This window comes from Odontesthes bonariensis, chromosome 7 (genome assembly GCF_027942865.1).
Source record: "Odontesthes bonariensis isolate fOdoBon6 chromosome 7, fOdoBon6.hap1, whole genome shotgun sequence".
NCBI lineage: Eukaryota > Metazoa > Chordata > Actinopteri > Atheriniformes > Atherinopsidae > Odontesthes > Odontesthes bonariensis.
In genome coordinates, this window is record NC_134512.1 from 38,994,293 (window position 1) to 39,013,906 (window position 19,614).

A 19,614-nucleotide genomic window follows, 5' to 3' on the forward strand; every position below is an offset into this window, starting at 1 on the left:
TCTGACACACATGAGCTGCAGCTCCTCACACTAAACTGTCCTGATTGTGACCCGCTCCGGTCATTTCTGTCCTGCCGACTCCGTTTGGAGGCTCTGACTCTTTGCTCCGGTCGTTCCTTCCTCATATTCACTCAGAACCAGTTAATTCTGGGTGCTTTCAGACCAAAAAAACGGACCTTTTCTTCTTCTGTGGCAGCCCTGGGAGTCGGTCCTGCGTCCCGGGGTCTCACGTTCCTCCAGCCTGCACTCCGCAGGCCTGCAGCTTCACACACTGTGGGACGTCGGGTTCAGACTTCTGTCCGTCGGTTAAAAGAATTCATCTCATCTTAAAAAATGTTAAAACGGGGAAAAAACCTCAGAAACGTCTTCAGATGAAGGAATTTGTTCTTTGCCCCCTAACCCCCCCAACAGCCCTGCACATGCACAGCCGTACGCATGAATTTGTCGTCACATTGAAGAGGCCACGAAAATGTCACGGGAAACGTTGTAAACTGCGCTATAAGACGGACTTTAATGATCCCACAGGGTGGAAATATAAGTGAACCGCGGGCAGAACGGCACAAAAGAAGCATTACACAGTTATAGAACCGGCACCTTCATTTATAAAAGACATGAATAACTGCAAATGTCTGGTATCTCAGCCTCCAGGTGCAAAAAGAAATGAGTCTTAGGGTTCACAAACTTCCCTAAAGTCACTTTTAAAACAGCTAAGGCTGCAGATTTTTTTATTTATTTTTTTTGCTCATTTCAGATATTATTTATCTTTAGTGACTGTTTTCAGCATCAGGCAGTCGGTGTACAGTCTTTTCTTCTTTGGCTCCTCCTTTGTGATGACATCACCTGGGTGTGAGCTGTGATTGGCCGGCGTTTATGGCTCGATAATCGGGACAGAAGCTTCCAGCAGTCTGAACCCGATGTTTTTGGAGGAGAAAGCTCCCGTTAGTTTGTTCCTTTCAGGTCTCCATGTTAAATAAAATCACACCAACGAAACGCCACACATTTATATTTAATGTGAATATTTTGAAGAAATATCCGATATTTTTACTAGCCGCAGTGTTTATTAGGGAACATAATGTTGTTTTTTTTAGTCCATCAATCCCCGTCCGGTGGCTGGGTCGTTTGTCTGTGCAGGTATAGCAAATTGCTAATTAAAAGAGTTTAAATCAACACGGTGACAGTAGATCCTGCAGCTGCGGAGCAGGGAGGACGGGAGGAAGTTCACTCTTTGCCATATTTGTTGTCTGACAACTGAAAATGCTGCTTGTTGTGACCTGAATGTAGAGAAAAAAAACATGCTTTGTTGTTCTCCCCACATATTTATCTGTTTGTACATAAAATGTTTAAAACCTTAACCTGTCTGAGTGTGATGAGACTTTAACAAAGAGCGATACCAGAAGTGTCCTCCAGGGGGCAGCAAACCCAGCCCGTACAGCACAGAATCTGAGTCAGAACCAGAGTTAGTTCAGTTCTGAGCAGCTTTAAAGTGAATATCTGCAGATGTTTCCATGGTAACAGCTGCAGAGATTCACTGAAACATGTTCCAACATGAACATAAACCCAGAATCTGAGTCAGAACCAGAGTTAGTTCAGTTCTGAGCAGCTTTAAAGTGAATATCTGCAGATGTTTCCATGGTAACAGCTGCAGAGATTTATTTGCTGCACAAATCAAATTTAATTGAATTAACTATATAAAAAGTATACTATATGTAACTATATATAGAATATATATAAAAATCTATAAACTATATGTAACTATTTATAATCTATATGTAACTATTAACTATATGTGACTATATGTAACAATATATAACTATAAATTATATGTAACTATCTATAATCATATGTAACTATATATAATCTATATGTAACTATATATAATTATCTATAAACTATATGTAACTATAAACTTTATGTAACTATTAACTATGCGACTACATATAATCTATATGTAACTATATATCACTATCTATAAACTATATGTAACTATCTATAAACTTTATGTAACTATTAACTATGCGACTACATATAATCTATATGTAACTATATATCACTATCTATAAACTATATGTAACTATCTATAAACTTTATGTAACTATATATAATCATATGTAACTATATATAAACTATATGTAACTATCTATAAACTTTATGTGACTATATAATCTATATGTAACTATATAATCTATATATAACTATAAACTATATGTAACTAGCTATAAACTATATGTAACTATATATATCTATAAACTATGTAACTATATATATCTATAAACTATATATAATCTATATGTAACTAGCTATAAACTATATGTAACTATCTATAAACTTTATGTAACTATATATATAGAATATATATAAAAAATCTATGAACTATATGTAACTATTAACTATATGTGACTATATATAACTATATTCAATCATCCAGAATTATTACCAGGGCAATTCCGTATGTTAGAAAACAAACAGTGTAAAATCATGGAGATTTCTGCGAGATAAGAGTAATAGCGTCAGAGCAGATCACTTACCGTAACTATGGTTACCTCAGGTTTGACTGTCTCCCGCCAGGCAGCTCGCCTGTGGTAAGATGGCCGACTTGTGCGGACGTTCTAAACTCAGACGTAACACATCTAGCCATTCTATACACATCTATGGAAACAACAACACAGAGGAGGAGAACATGTTTGAAGTTTGAGGAAGACTGGATGACTAAACAAATCTGGTCTGTTGGACACATAATGGATGATAATGGAAACATACTTGAATTGAATGATTTTAATGCTAAATATAGCATGAGTTGTTCCAGTGAGACTTATGGGAAAGTCATACAGAATATCCCACAAGTCCTTATCCAATCAGTAAAGAACAATATCTTGAACATTCCAACTCCAAATTTACATCAAATAAAGTTAGATGATTTGGACCTAGTAAGTGAAAAATGTAACAATAACTTTTTAAGACAGTCAGTAAACACCTTATAGTTATAGCAAGAAGCTCATTCATTCTTAGAGATTATAACAAATGTGAAAAATCAACTATTCGGACAAAATACTTAAAATTCCCAGTTCCCCCAAAATGTAAAGAAGTTCATTTAAAAACATATAAACAACATATATCCTTCAAATGAATTTTTAAAAATATTTCAATTTGTTGTAGAAAACTGTTATAATTGCAAAACAAATCTGGAAACAACATGTTTTATGAATGTGAGACCCATGAATCTCCCCATGAATAATTATGGTCCAGTTCCATAAACACTGATTTCTGCTCTTTTCTAAACATCCAAGTAGGCGTAATCCTCCAAGATTAAAAAAACCAGAGTTCTTGGTAAATAACCTCATCATCATCACTAAATATTATATTCACAAGTGTCGATATGCCAAATCCCCACCTTCATGGCTTACATTAAGTCCTTACCCCCCCCCCCCCCGTAACTGTTTAGAATGGATTTACCTTTTCTTTTCTCCTCGTTGTTTTATGATTTATTATCCCTTTTTTATCTTGTGCATCTAAGATCTTTCAATATTTATTTTTCTATAAGAGATAGCCCACACTACAATCATTTATTTTCTTTCAGTTTGTGCTATATGAGTCTGTGTGAATATGTGAAGTTAAGAAAACACAAACTGTTTACTGTCAGTGTGACATGTTTAAATAAAAACAATGTGAAAAATGTTTGAGGTTTGAGAAACCCAGGCTGCTTCCACACGTGGTCCTAAATCAGATTCATATCTGAGGTTTTGCACAGCGACCTCAGCCAACCTTTGCCTCATCTCAGTGAGACAGACGCCACAGCTCTGCACCGGAGGAGGCGGCGTGCACAGCTCTGCACCGGAGGAGGCGGCGTGCACAGCTCTGCACCGGAGGAGGCGGCGTGCACAGCTCTGCACCGGAGGAGGCGGCGTGCACAGCTCTGACGCCTTTTGCATTTTAGATTCTTGATTTTGTGGCTCCTAAATGAGTTGACACATGCTGACAGGTGTCCATGAGTCGGGACAGATGTGGGTTCTGATGGTTCTTTTCCTCAGAGACAGCCAGGATGGCCCCTTTTATCAAAACTTTGCTTTCTTCTCCTGAACCGCGTTGGTTCCTCTGGGTGCAGGCAGGCTTCAGAGCTCAGCGTTCACCGTAGAACTCGCATCATTGTTCTCACTCTGTAAGCAGACAACTGTTTGCACCTGGCTCAGCTTTGTAATGTCCCTTTAATCCTCTGATAAAAGCTGATCCTGAAGTTAGTTGTAGACTGGAGCAGAACTGATTGGGGTAAAGAACATGTTCTTGTCTACATAGATGGTGATCTTTATCAGAAGGCCAGCATCCATCTTTTAAGAAGCGGGTGGGTCTGCAGGACAGACGGATGAAGGATGGAGACGTGTCTCTGATTCTGAGGACAGAGGAACATATGAGTGTCCAGTCGTCCAGGAAGAAACGAATGATGGAAAGATATCTGATCCCAGCAGCACCATCCTGGCAGTTGTTGAACCAGCAGGTGAGTGTGAGTGTGTCTCTGGATCAGAGCTGAAGCAGCTTCCTGGTTGTTGATGTGAGAGGGAAACATCTCAGATCAGATGTTTCAGGTGTTTTCTAAAGAAATGTTGCTGATGAGACTCTGTAGAAAGCAGCTGGTCTGAGTGCAGGAGATGATGTGGGACAGCAGTTAGAAGAGGAAATGTTCTTCAGTCATCACCCACCTGACAGCTGGTAACCACATCTGTTTCTGACCTGCAGGGACGGAGGGTGGAGGAGAGAAGGAAGGAGGAGGAGAGGGTGGAGGAGAGAAGGAAGGAGGAGAGAAGGAAGGAGGAGAGAAGGGAGGAGGAGAGAAGGAAGGAGGAGAGGGTGGAGGAGAGAAGGAAGGAGGAGAGAAGGAAGGAGGACAGAAGGAAGGAGGAGAGAAGGAAGGAGGAGAGGGTGGAGGAGAGAAGGAAGGAGGAGAGAAGGAAGGAGGACAGAAGGAAGGAGGAGAGAAGGAAGGAGGAGAGGGTGGAGGAGAGAAGGAAGGAGGAGAGAAGGAAGGAGGACAGAAGGAAGGAGGAGAGAAGGAAGGAGGAGGAGAGGGTGGAGGAGAGAAGGAAGGAGGACAGAAGGAAGGAGGAGAGAAGGAAAAAGGAGGAGAGAAGGAAGGAGGAGAGGGTGGAGGAGAGAAGGAAGGAGGAGAGAAGGAAGGAGGAGGAGAGGGTGGAGGAGAGAAGGAAGGAGGACAGAAGGGAGGAGGAGAGAAGGAAAAAGGAGGAGAGAAGGAAGGAGGAGAGGGTGGAGGAGAGAAGGAAGGAGGAGAGAAGGAAGGAGGACAGAAGGAAGGAGGAGAGAAGGAAGGAGGAGAGGGTGGAGGAGAGAAGGAAGGAGGAGAGAAGGAAGGAGGACAGAAGGAAGGAGGAGAGAAGGAAGGAGGAGAGGGTGGAGGAGAGAAGGAAGGAGGAGAGAAGGAAGGAGGACAGAAGGAAGGAGGAGAGAAGGAAGGAGGAGGAGAGGGTGGAGGAGAGAAGGAAGGAGGACAGAAGGAAGGAGGAGAGAAGGAAGGAGGAGAGAAGGGAGGAGGAGAGAAGGAAGGAGGAGAGAAGGGAGGAGGAGAGAAGGAAGGAGGAGAGAAGGGAGGAGGAGAGAAGGAAGGAGGAGAGAAGGAAGGAGGAGAGAAGGGAGGGGGAGAGAAGGGAGGAGGAGAGAAGGAAGGAGGAGGAGAGGGAGGAGGAGAGAAGGAAGAAGGAGAAGAGGGTGGAGGAGAGAAGGGAGGAGGAGAGAAGGAAGGAGGAGAGAAGGAAGGAGGACAGAAGGAAGGAGGACAGAAGGAAGGAGGAGAGAAGGGAGGAGGACAGAAGGAAGGAGGACAGAAGGAAGGAGGAGAGAAGGAAGGAGGAGAGGGTGGAGGATCCCATCCACAATTTTCAAACTTTTTCCCATTTTGCCGGAATACCTTTCGACTAATGAGAGCCAAACGTGATTGCACACCGATCGAGGTCGTTGCGCACGCAGCGGTGTGCTTTCTATGCCGGTCGGACCATCGCTGCTAGACTAGTAGCGAACCGAAATTTTCGTTTTTACAGCTTCTTCTAAAGAATATGAAAGCAAACTGAAAACTTTGTTCATTTAATATTTCCCAGCCTGTTCTTTTCTTTTGAAGTTGAATCTGAAAGTTTTCTTCTTTTAGCCAAAGTATATGTGCCTCTACTTAAAAAGAGGTTCTGTGTACTTTAGCAGCCTCTGAAGGAGAGTCAGAAAGCATCAGTCATACCTGAACACACCTGTTCTAACGCACAGACAGCAGAGAAATGTTTTCAGATCAGTTTGTTGTTCATTAACATGGAGGTGTGTTCTAACATGAACTCCACCTTCCTGTCCCGCCTCCATCACAGCTGGACTCTGCTCTGACTGCTTCCAGGAAACAGCTCACCTGTGTCTCAGTCTGTGGAGCGGAGAGGCTTCTTCTTCTTCTTCTTCTTCAGCTCTGAACAAAGTGTAAGTTCAAACTTTCCTGTTTGTTTCTGCTCTGAAATGTTGGAGAACATGTTCACTTCTTATTTCAGAACAAACTTTGATCAGTTTGTCTTTGAAGACAAATCTACACGATGATCAGCTTATTGATTAACTGGTGTGGTGGAAATTTTAGTAAGGCACAGAGTCGGTTATTCTCTACTGAGGAGATTAGCGTTTAATAATATCTTGAAAGACAGAACAGTACAAGGTACAGAGCTGCTCTGACCACTGAGACAAAAACTATTCAGTTATAACGCACATTGCTGCGTCATCGCTCCTCGGGTGTAGGTGAGCGTTCTTATATATTAACTTACCTTGCCAACCTTTCATCCCTAACTAGAGTTAAGGTTGCCCAGACACGGCTGTAAAAACCAACTTCACCCCCCCTAAAGTACAGCTTCAAGACAAGTCTGCTGAAGACAGCATTTTCATTTTTATCAAGGTCCTGTTTAAAATACAGCGTTTATGGCATTTTCAAAATGGCCTCGGTAAGTGCTTTTCAATACATTCTCCCATTGCATTGTGGGTATTTTCAAACTTCCCCTCACTATCAGATTAAAGGAGAGAAAGAGGCGGCAGAAGCCAGCGGTGTAATTTTCATTCGGCTACTATTTTTATGGCAGTTTTAAAATCATTTTGCACCTGAATTTGATGACTTTAGGCCTTTATAAAGGAAATGGAGAGGCGACCTCTGGGCTCAGAGGCAATTTGTGATAAATCTGTGAGGCAGAGCTCAATAAGTGTGACTTTGTGTGAAAGAAGACAAAAATGCCTACGTTTTGAAGTAAAATTAGTCCAGATTGGGCAGATATTTCAGACACGAGAGACATTTGTTCAAGGAATTGGTGCAGTATCGAATTTAGAGTGAGAAGCAGAGTGGGAGAGACACCTCGGCCGAGATGTAGTCTCCCTAAAACATAAACTGCCGTTGTGTCAAAGCTGTATAATGTATCAACAAACCCTTTGGTTCAGTTAAAGCCGAGAGTCTCCTGTCACATAAAAACTTTGAATGAGGTCTGTGTTATGGTTTATAGCTGAGTAAAAAAGGCCTCTAAAATAGGCCATTTAAAATTGGCCCATAGGCCAAAATGGGCCATCCACAATTTTCCCACTTTTTCCCATTTTGCCGGAATCCCTTTTGACTAATGAGAGCCAAACATCATTGCACACTGATCGAGGTCGTTGCGCACGCAGCGGTGTGCTTTTTATGCCGGTCGGACCATCGCTGCTAGACTAGTAGCGAACCGAAATTCATGACAGAAACGGAAGAATAACAGTCCAGCACAGCAGTAATATGTGTGTCTAATGCCTTCGGCATCGGCACCCATAATAACCAGTAACACTTGGTTTTATTGATTGGTCTGAATATGTGAAAACCCTCATTCAAAGACCTCGATGGAGCGGCAGCAGAGTAACCGGGTCACCTGCAGGTCTCGGTTCCACCTCCAGATGCTGAAAACTAGTTCCCGACGTACTGCGCTCGTGCCACGGCGTTCCCCCGGGAAGTTTGAAGCCAAAACTTAGTTTCTACAGCTTCTTCTAAAGAATGAGAAAGCAAACTGAAAACTTTGTTCATTTAATATTTCCCAGCCTGTTCTTTTCTTGTGAAGTTGAATCTGAAAGTTTTCTTCTTGTAGCCAAAGTATATGTGCCTCTACTTAAAGAGAGGTTCTGTGTACTTTAGCAGCCTCTGAAGGAGAGTCAGAAACCATCAGTCATACCTGAACACACCTGTTCTAACGCACAGACAGCAGAGAAATGTTTTCAGATCAGTTTGTTGTTCATTAACATGGAGGTGTGTTCTAACATGAACTCCACCTTCCTGTCCCGCCTCCATCACAGCTGGACTCTGCTCTGACTGCTTCCAGGAAACAGCTCACCTGTGTCTCAGTCTGTGGAGCGGAGAGGCTTCTTCTTCTTCTTCTTCTTCTTCTTCTTCAGCTCTGAACAAAGTGTAAGTTCAAACTTTCCTGTTTGTTTCTGCTCTGAAATGTTGGAGAACACGTTCACTTCTTATTTCAGAACAAACTTTGATCAGTTTGTCTTTGAAGACAAATCTACACGATGATCAGCTTATTGATTAACTGGTGTGGTGGAAATTTTAGTAAGGCACAGAGTCGGTTATTCTCTACTGAGGAGATTAGCGTTTAATAATATCTTGAAAGGCAGAACAGTACAAGGTACAGAGCTGCTCTGACCACTGAGACAAAAACTATTCAGTTATAACGCACATTGCTGCGTCATCGCTCCTCGGGTGTAGGTGAGCGTTCTTATTTATTAACTTACCTTGCCAACCTTTCATCCCTAACTAGAGTTAAGGTTGCCCAGAGACGGCTGTAAAAACAGCTTCACCCCCCCCAGGGCTGGACTGGGGAAATTTTTCAGGCCGGGCATTTTTAACCAAGACCAGGCCATCACCAGGTATTGAAGGGGAAAAAAATTAAGTGCGCTGTGACAGCATGTTTTTTTTTTTGTCCCTTAACCACTGTTTCCACTCACTAATACAAAATTATTATGACTTGATCAGGTGCAGTGACAATGCATCCTCGTTCATATTTCACCAAAAATCATTCCCTTCCAAACATCAAAACCAATCAGATAAAATAGATATAAAGTATATAATATCACTGCAAATATTGAATATCATTTTTTTGGATGAATATTATTTTAAATCATTCAACAAAACTTGGATTTAAATTCTTCTTTTTGTTTGACAGTCCACAGGTCTGGCCAGTCACTACTGATGTCTCCAGAGAAACAGCTAAAATGATGCATGCATCACACATCTCACACCCACTCACACTATTGTGATGACAATATTCACCAGCAGGACATACGCATCCCCCCTCTTTACATTAACAATCTGGGCAAAGTGAGGCTCCACTTCTATAAAGTGGAGATGCATTTAGCTGCCTTTGAATACTGACCTGGTGGTGGTAGCCTGGCTCCTTGTGTCTGCCCACACTGACCTGCTTCAGGTTGGGAGCTGCCAGGGCTGCTGGTTTCATGGCTGGGGCCTGATCTGGGTCTGACTTGTGCTTCTTTACAAAGAAGTCTTTTCATTGTTATCTGTCCCTACACAAAATAAGACAGCCGGGTTAAACCTCAATATTGTGTTCATCTTAAACTCTTTGTCTCCATTCTTGTGCTTTAACTTACTTTAAAACCAACTCCAAGCCGAGCTGCTATAAAATTAAACTAGATCATGTAGGTCAGTCAGGTGAAGTAGCTTAGCTAAAGTTATACTTTTATACCTTTATAATAACAAAAAAGCTTTTCATCAGTTTCATCTAACGTTACAGTTATGAAATCCTTATGAACTGTGTTGATTATACACTTACTGAAAACCAACAATGATTAAAGTGCTACATAATAGCTTCATGCTAACGTGACATTAGCCTTTCATAACTTTAGCCTACTCGTTTAGCCTAACAATTGGCAACTAAATATCTTCTCTAAATGTGCAATCTTTAAAAACAATGATTCATTTGGAAATCATATTAAAACTTAACTCAAAATGATGTATTCCAGGTAAGTAGGTTCACTGACAGTACAACAGGACACTCTCTATGCCTGCTCCTCATTTCAAAGACGCCGCGTTTCTCACTCATCTTGCAACGAGACTTGCCTGTCAATCAACTGGAGTGACACCTGAGGTGTCCAATCAGGTTCCAGAGGTGGCCGTTCGGGAGCCGAGTCAAAAGAGCCGAGCTTCGCCCCTGGCCTGCCCCTCACCTCATTGGCCCAGGCTTAAATCAATCATGACTAAAGGGCCGCTCTACCAGTTTATGCACCAATAGGAGGGTTTATATACCGTTATCCACATATTGTTTTAAATCTTTATTATATTATATTTCGTAAAAAAAAAAAAAAAAAAAAAGCGCAGGCCAGTAAGTCATCAGGCCAGCGGGCAAATGCCCGGTATGCCTTACTATCAGTCCAGCGGTGACCCCCCCCCCCTAAACTACAGTTTTATCATTTTAACGAGGGGAACCAGAGCCAATCAGAGGAGGAGCAGCTGATCTTTTTAATAAATGATGGAGAGGAGGATGTGAGCTGCTGTGCAGATGAATGATGTGTGTTTCCTCTGCAGAAGAAGGTAGAAAGTGTGTGTGAGCTGCTGTGAGTTCAGCAGCATGCATCAGAGTGAGGACACTGAAACCTCTCTGTGTGGGGAACATGACAGCCAGAGCAAAGCTCAGAGGTGAGGTGACCATCTCTAACTGTCCATGACTCTCCTCCATGTCCCAGCTCAGCGCTCACAGCACCAAACCACCTTTATTCACAGGAAGGGACAGAGACCTGGACCCAGGAGGGGGTCCTCACAGAGCCACTTGCTAAAGGATCACCCACTTTTCAGCTTACAGGCCTCGAAAGCAGAGTAAGTTAGCATCAGGTCATTGATTTAGAGGTTATTAAGTATATCATGCATGCAGGCTGAAAAGTGTTTTTTTTCCATCAGGATCCACCAGGAACCTGAACCTGAACCTGAACCTGAACCTGAACCTGAACCTGAACCTGAACCAGAACCTGAACCTGAACCCAGCTGTGTGTCCTTTAAGAGCGACCGGTCGATGGATAATCCTATTGTCTTCAAATCAGCCCAACATCCGTCCCCTCAGAGGTGAGCTGAGTGTAAATGCTGTAACAGAGTAAAATGCAGCAGCTGAGGGTCGCTGGTGATTGGTCTGAATCTGAGGGTTAAAAGCCTCAGAGTGTGTGTGTTTATCAGCATTGAGCTCTGTAAGATCACAGAGCTGCCACCAGGGGGAGCTGTAACATTGTTCCACAGCAGCCACACTGACTCTCTGACCGGCCGTCTCACTGCAGACTCAAACACTATCACTGATACTTTAGTTTGACGAAAACAAGTGTTTTTCTGTCAGGATCCATCACAGTCTCGGACCTGGACCCAGCTGTGTGTCCATGAAGAGTGACTGGTCAATGGATAATCCTATTGTCTTCAAATCAGCCCAACATCCGTCCCCTCAGAGGTGAGCTGAGTGTAAATGCTGTAACAGAGTAAAATGAGTCAGTTTGAACAGTTTTTACTCCAACATGTGTTTAATGTGAGCTCAGCTCTGCTTCACATCCATTTCTCTGTTCATATGTGAAGCGGTGTGTGTTGGATGTTTTCCACCAACACTGATGCAGGTGGTACAAATCTAAGGCCTGATATAGTCTTGTGGTCTAGGAGTAGAATGAGAGTCTGTTTCATAGAGCTGACTGTTCCTTGGGAGGAATTAGTAGCAGAAGCATATGAAAGGAAAAAGCTTAGGTATGTGGAGTTGGGGGCAGAAGCAGAGCAGCGAGGATGGAAGGTTAGAATCTGTCCAGTGGAAGTAGGATGTAGAGGATTTGTTGCAAAGTCTGTTGTCTCATTGTTGAGGGAGCTGGGTGTAAGTGGACAGAGTGTGAGGAAAATAGTGAAGGAAGTGTCAGATGAGGCAGTAAAGCCCAGTCAGTGGATTTGGATTAGAAGAAGCAATAGCAGCTGGGGGCCCAGCAGGGGGGGCACTTAGGGTAAACAGACTTTTGGAAGAAGCAAAGAAGAAGTTCAAGATATTTAAGTGGAGGGTGCGGCCCATGTGAGCCTTTTGAAACCAGGCGGCCATTTTAGGTGAGTTGGCCTGTATGGCCTTGTTTTTGCTGGCATTTTTAGTGACTGTTAGGACTGTTTAGGTGAGTTTGTCTGCTGAATCTACTGGTGTGTCTTGTCCTTCCTCCACCTCTGGCACCCTCTATACTTTCATTACCCCCTACCCGAACCAGGGTTTGAATCCCATTACTTGAGACTTGGATCAGTTGTTGACGTCTCTGATGAGACTAATTAGCTGCATCATGTGTGTGATGTGATGTTTTAGTTCAGACCTGCAGCTCTTTGTGAAAACAAAGGGAGAATATTGCTGAATATCTGTCCACTGATGTGGCTTCTTCACAGGATGCTGATTATGCAGTGAACAGGGCGGCTGATGCAGAAATATTATGTTTGTACTGATCTGATGAAAAACACTCAGAGCCAGTTAACATTTGGCATCAATGGAGTGTGAAGAATCTCAGTTTTCCAACAGGACGTCACATGTGCAGCCACTTCTATACAGCAGGAAGCTGTGCAGGAAGCAGCTGAGGGTCGCTGGTGATTGGTCTGAATCTGAGGGTTAAAAGCCTCAGAGTGTGTGTGTTTATCAGCATTGAGCTCTGTAAGATCACAGAGCTGCCACCAGGGGGAGCTGTAACATTGTTCCACAGCAGCCACACTGACTCTCTGACCGGCCGTCTCACTGCTGACTCAAACACTATCACTGATACTTTAGTTTGAAGAAAACAAGTGTTTTTCTGTCAGGATCCATCAGAGACCCGGACCTGGACCTGGACCTGGACCCAGCTGTGTGTCCATGCAGAGCGACTGGTCGATGGGTCAGCGTAATGACTTCAAATCAGCCCAACATCTGTCCCCTCAGAGGTGAGCTGAGTGTAAATGCTGTAACAGAGTAAAATGCAGCAGCTGAGGGTCTCTGGTGATCGGTCTGAATCTGAGGGTTAAAAGCCTCAGAGTGTGTGTGTTTATCAGCATTGAGCTCTGTAAGATCCCAGAGCTGCCACCAGGGGGAGCTGTAACATTGTTCCACAGCAGCCACACTGACTCTCTGACCGGCCGTCTCACTGCTGACTCAAACACTATCACTGATACTTTAGTTTGAAGAAAACAAGTGTTTTTCTGTCAGGATCCATCAGAGACCTGGACCCGGACCCGGACCTGGACCTGGACCCAGCTGTGTGTCCTTTAAGAGCGACTGGTCAATGGATAATCCTATTGTCTTCAAATCAGCCCAACATCCGTCCCCTCAGAGGTGAGCTGAGTGTAAATGCTGTAACAGAGTAAAATGAGTCAGTTTGAACAGTTTTTACTCCAACATGTGTTTAATGTGAGCTCAGCTCTGTTTCACATCCATTTCTCTGTTCATATGTGAAGCGGTGTGTGTTGGATGTTTTCCACCAACACTGATGGAGGTGGTACAAATCTAAGGCCTGATATAGTCTTGTGGTCTAGGAGCAGGGGCGTAGCACCAAATTTGGGGCCCCAGGAACAACCACTACCATGCATATTTGAACCAACATCGACCCTATGTTAGGCTTTTGGGACACTTGTATAGGCTAATAATTATTATGAAAATAAATACATTTGAGACAAATATGGCTTCTATTTCACAATCATGTGGTAGCCACCAAAATGAGAGATTATTTTTTAATTATTTGACTTCGGCTGCTATCAGGGCCGTAGCCAGGATTTAGGAATAGGCGAGGTCCATGATGCGCGCGCTGAAATTTTTACTATATATATATATATATATATATATATTAAATTATATAGTTTTTCATATATAGCAGTGTTGCCCATTGAGGCTAGTAGCAAAATAAACCATTATAATGTAACAAGAACCCATAGCTAAAAAGAACCTGATTATTTCCCAATGCAAGCATACAAATGTTTGGTACAAGCAAAGGCCATTTGGCCAGGCATAGAGTAAGGCTAACTAACCAATATAAAAAATAGAGTTAAATATAGATCGATAGATGCATATTGTAGGCTATAGCTGTTGCTAAATAACCTATAAATATTTATGGGCTATATTGAATTCATTACTAAATTGGATGTGAAAAATTGTCTCCAGCCTACATAAATGTGCATTGCTATAACAAGGTGCTGTCTTCTTTATTCACGAACCATGCATGACATTGATATAACAATCATATCATTCTAAAGAGCTCGAGCTGAGCTTTCCGTCAGTATATAGCAATCGCCGCTGCACTGCAGAGTGGCCGAGGAAATCGTTCGTCAAATTCGTCTAATTTTTCTATACTGATTACTCGTATGCAGCTACTATGTTGACGGTACTTTTCTCACCGACAACGGAGCGCGCACACGTGTTATACACACTGTTGGAAAGGGCAGAAACAGACCTTTCAAATGGTACCACGCAGTCACACATTCACGAAAGTGATGTCAACACAAACGTCAATTGAAACGTGTATGCGAAAACCGAGATAAAAAAAAACTAAAAAATCCCTGAAAATTACCGAGGTCCAGACCTAACTTTCCTCATAGCTGGCTACAGCCATGGGTGGTATCACAGTGGTATGCAACGGAATGTGAATGGGATAATCAGTTACTGTAGGCTGTAATTTTGACATTTGGGCTCACCTTTCTTGGGAAAGAAATCAGTAAGCAGTTGCTTTCCTTCATTTTGTCTCTCTTGCCTTTCTTTTCTTTTCTGAAAGCCTAATTTTTTTTTGGATGACATCTTTCATGTGCCGGCTGCTGCGTTTAATGCCCAATAATGAAGTGAGTGAAACTTTTGGCGCATGTACAATCAAAAGTCGGCCAGAGGGCGGACTAAACCAATGGGTACTGATAATGGGGGTGTCTGATATAGATTATAGCCTATTTGCAGGCTGGGATATACATTTCAACACATGTATTTCCAGAGAACATTGGATTTTTTTAAATTACCAGCATATATTGATATTATTTAAAAAATGATTTTTTGAAAACGAAAGAAGAAGAAAATTTCCCTTAGGGCCCCCCCTGTAGGCTGGACCCTGTGAATCAGTCTGACTTTTCCCCCCTGTTCGACGCCGCTGTCTAGGAGTAGAATGAGAGTCTGTTTCATAGAGCTGACTGTTCCTTGGGAGGAATTAGTAGCAGAAGCATATGAAAGGAAAAAGCTTAGATATGTGGAGTTGGGGGCAGAAGCAGAGCAGCGAGGATGGAAGGTTAGAATTTGTCCAGTGGAAGTAGGATGTAGAGGATTTGTTGCAAAGTCTGTTGTCTCATTGCTGAGGGAGCTGGGTGTAAGTGAACAGAGTGTGAGGAAAATAGTGAAGGAAATGTCAGATGAGGCAGTAAAGTCCAGTCAGTGGATTTGGATTAGAAGAAGCAATAGCAGCTGGGGGCCCAGCAGGGGGAGCACTTAGGGTAAACAGACTTTTGGAAGAAGCAAAGAAGAAGTTCCGGATATTTAAGTGGAGGGTGTGGCCCATGTGAGCCTTTTGAAACCAGGCGGCCATTTTAGGTGAGTTGGCCTGTATGGCTTTGTTTTTGCTGGTGTTTTTAGTGACTGTAGGACTGTTTAGGTGAGTTTGTCTGTTGAATCTGCTAGTGTGTCTTGTCCTGCCTCCACCTCTGGCAGCCTCTATACTTTCATTACCCCCTACCCGAACCAGGGTTTGCATCCCCACCCCGCTGTGACTGGTGTGCAGTTGGTGAGAGGCTGGGGTAGCTTGTGACTGTGGAAAAAAAAAGATGGTTGTTGTGGTGTGAGGAGCAGTGTTGGCTGGCATTAGGGGGTGACTCTGGGACGCCAGTGATCACTCTCTAGCCTCCTGGAGGTGTTGTGGGCCCAACTAGACGAAACACTGATGAAAGGAGGTTCCTTTCATCTTTTTACTTTAAATGGATGTCTCTGGGATTTCCAGTGAAAACCATGTTGTCCAGGGAGTCCTCTGACCCACTGCTCACACCCACACATCCCTTCATGGAGCTTCACCTTGTGTTGCTCTCTGTGTGGACAGACACAATGTGAGCTCATTCTTCATGATTCCTCCACAGAGTGGACCAGCAGAGCTCAGAGGGTCCCAGTGGTCCGTCTGCCCAGCAGCATCAAACACAGCTGGACTCCATATTTATGGTCTGTACATGAGCAACAACTACTTTTCCATCTGTTCTGCTCACAGCCATCTCCATGCTGCACTCTGTAGGCCAGTGGGTTGTCAGTGTGTCCAACATGGATCTGATGTTTGGCTCCATGGTTTCAGTCTGATGGGCTCATTCATATAGTTTTCTGTTCCAGCTGCTGGAGGACAACATGCTCACTTTTGTGAAGGAGGAGCTGAAGAAGATGCAGAAGGCTCTGAGTCCAGATTACCCAGAATGCTTAGAGAGTCAGAGGGAGGGTGAGGATGAAGAGCAGAGGAGCAGCAGAGAGGCATTAGTGAAGATCACAGTTCACTTCCTGAGGAGAATGAAGCAGGAGGAGCTGGCTGACCGTCTGCAGAGCAGTAAGAGGATTTCTCTAAAGGTTTAACCTGCTGGATAAATGACACATTTACTGATGTCTCAGCACACAGAACAGCAGATGTTCAGATACTCATTCTGTACAGGGTTGAAATGTGTGTTTACTGATGTTATTTCTTGTCTTCATTCAGAACTTGTTGCTGCAGTTTGTGGACGTAAAGTTAAATGTGCTCTGAAGAAGAAGTTCCAGTGTGTGTTTGAGGGGATTCCTAAAGCAGGAAAGCCAACCCTTCTGAATCAGATCTACACAGAGCTCTACATCACAGAGGGAGGGAGCGGAGAGGTCAATGATGAACATGAGGTCAGACAGATTGAAGCAGCATCCAGGAAAGCAGGCAGAGCAGAAACATCCATCAGACAGGAAGACATCTTTAAAGGCCCACCTGGAAGAGATGAACCAATCAGAACAGTGCTGACAAAGGGAGTGGCTGGCATTGGGAAAACAGTCTTAACACAGAAGTTCACTCTGGACTGGGCTGAAGGCAAAGCCAACCAGGACATCCACTTCATGTTTCCATTCACTTTCAGAGAGCTGAATGTGCTGAGAGAGAGAAAGTTCAGCTTGGTGGAGCTTGTTCATCACTTCTTTACTGAGACCAAAGCAGCAGGAATCTGCAGCTTTGAACAGTTCCAGGTCGTGTTCATCTTTGACGGTCTGGATGAGTGTCGACTTCCTCTGGACTTCCACAGCAAGGAGCCCCTGACTGATGCTACAGAGCCCACCTCAGTGGATGTGCTGCTGACAAACCTCATCAGGGGGGAGCTGCTTCCCTCTGCTCGCCTCTGGATAACCACACGACCCGCAGCAGCCAATCAGATCCCTGCTGGCTGCGTTGGCATGGTGACAGAGGTCAGAGGGTTCACTGACCCACAGAAGGAGGAGTACTTCAGGAAGAGATTCAGAGATTCAGAGCAGGCCAGCAGGATCATCTCCCACATCCAGACATCCCGAAGCCTCCACATCATGTGCCACATCCCGGTCTTCTGCTGGATCACTGCTACAGTTCTGGAGGATGTGTTGGACACCAGAGAGGGAGCAGAGCTGCCCAGCACCCTGACTGAGATGTACATCCACTTCCTGGTGGTTCAGGCCAAAGTGAAGAAGCTCAAGTATGATGGAGGAGCTGCGACAGATCCACACTGGAGTCCAGAGAGCAGGAAGATGATTGAGTCTCTGGGAAAACTGGCTTTTGAGCAGCTGCAGAAAGGAAACCTGATCTTCTATGAGTCAGACCTGACAGAGTGTGGCATCGATATCTCAGCAGCCTCAGTGTACTCCGGAGTGTTCACACAGATCTTTAGAGAGGAGAGAGGGCTGCACCAGGAGAAGGTGTTCTGCTTCATCCATCTGAGTGTTCAGGAGTTTCTGGCTGCTCTTCATGTGCATCTGACCTTCATCAGCTCTGGACTCAACCTGATGGAGGAGCAACAAACAACCTCTGTGTGGTCAAAACTATTTAACAAACCTAATCTGAATTATCTCCATCAGAGTGCTGTGAACAAGGCCTTAGAGAGTCCAAACGGACACCTGGACCTGTTCCTGCGCTTCCTCCTGGGTCTTTCCCTGCAGACCAATCAGAGGCTCCTACGAGGCCTGCTGACACAGACAGGAAGTAGCTCACAGACCAATCAGGAAACAGTCCGTTACATCAAGGAGAAGATCAGTGAGGATCTGTCTGCAGAGAGAAGCATCAATCTGTTCCACTGTCTGAATGAACTGAATGATCGTTCTCTGGTGGAGCAGATCCAACAGGCCCTGAGTTCAGGAAGTCTCTCCACAGATAAACTGTCTCCTGCTCAGTGGTCAGCTCTGGTCTTCATCTTACTGTCATCAGGAAAACATCTGGATGAGTTTGACCTGAAGAAGTACTCTGCTTCAGAGGAGGCTCTTCTGAGGCTGCTGCCAGTGGTCAAAGCCTCCAACAAAGCTGTGTGAGTACAGATATAGAGGGATGTGTATGAATATCCTGCTGCTGTTTCTATAGGAGAGAAAGTCCCAGATTTATCTCATTATTCCCTCCTCAGGCTGAGCGGCTGTAACCTCTCAGAGAGAAGCTGTGCAGCTCTGTCCTCAGCTCTCAGCTCCCAGTCCTCCAGCCTGACACAACTGGACCTGAGTAACAACAACCTGCAGGATTCAGGAGTGAAGCAGCTGTCTGATGGACTGAAGAGTCCAAACTGTGAGCTGGAAGCTCTCAGGTCAGGATTCTCTGCTGTTTCAGCTTCATACAGTCTCTGTGATGCAGTAACATCTGTTACATTTTCAGAGATGTTTAAAATCAAAAAGTAAAATATCTCCAGATCTGTGTCACTTTCCTCTGATCTAGTCTGCACACTCACACACACAAACACACACACACACACACACACACACACACACACACACACACACACACACACACACACACACACACACACACACACACACACACACACACACATACATATGAACTCTGGCTGAAACATGTATTTATAACCTTTGAAATATACATAAAAACAACTATTTTCAGGTTAAATCAGTCGCTGCAGCTGTGAAGATGCCGTCTACAGATGCTGGCCTGATGCCCAGGTGTTTGATAATCACGAGGGGAAATAATTTCCTGTTATCCTTTGAAAACAAGCTCAGTTAAGCCAGTTTAGGACATAAACTAACATGTTATGATGAAAAACCAGCTTTGATTTGTGAACAATATGAGATAATCATTCATTTTCAGCCTCTGTGCCTCAACACCTCTGACAGGAAGCTGTAATTCAATTCAAATTCAATTCAAATTCAAAAATACTTTATTTATCCCAGAGGGACATTAAATGTTGATGTAGCTCAATTAAATCAAGCAGTTATTATAGATGCTGATGGCTGTGGGCAGGAAAGATTTCCTGTAGCGGTCCGTTTTGCATCCAAACTGAAGAAGCCTTTGACTGAAGAGACTCTGTTTTCCGATAACAGTCTCATGGAGAGGATGTTCAGGGTTGTCCATAATTCTCTTGATTTTATGCAAAATCCTTCTTTGCATTATTGTCTCCAGAGGTTCCACAGTCGTCCCCAGAACAGAACCAGCCTTCCTTATCAG

General features: G+C 43.8%; 1 protein-coding gene across 1 annotated transcript; it reads left to right on the forward strand.

The window, feature by feature from the left end:
- Nucleotides 1-10,659: 10,659 nt before the first annotated feature.
- LOC142384494 (NLR family CARD domain-containing protein 3-like) lies at nucleotides 10,660-18,974 on the forward strand. The gene is made up of 8 exons (XM_075470769.1): nucleotides 10,660-10,849; nucleotides 10,931-11,092; nucleotides 11,355-11,462; nucleotides 12,812-12,931; nucleotides 13,194-13,319; nucleotides 16,079-16,157; nucleotides 16,320-16,527; nucleotides 16,675-18,974. Exons 1-8 carry the CDS (start codon nucleotides 10,698-10,700, stop codon nucleotides 18,477-18,479), a joined length of 2,760 nt encoding a protein of 919 aa, XP_075326884.1. The 5' UTR covers nucleotides 10,660-10,697; the 3' UTR covers nucleotides 18,480-18,974.
- The last annotated feature ends 640 nt before the right edge of the window (nucleotides 18,975-19,614 follow it).

Coding starts and splice junctions, on each gene's coding strand:
- LOC142384494 (XM_075470769.1), top strand. CDS start 10,698: ATGACTCTCCTCCATGTCCCAGCTCAGCGCTCACAGCACCAAACCACC. Junction 11,463..12,811: donor CAACATCCGTCCCCTCAGAG/GTGAGCTGAGTG, acceptor TTTTTCTGTCAG/GATCCATCAGAGACCCGGAC. Junction 13,320..16,078: donor CAACATCCGTCCCCTCAGAG/GTGAGCTGAGTG, acceptor ATTCCTCCACAG/AGTGGACCAGCAGAGCTCAG.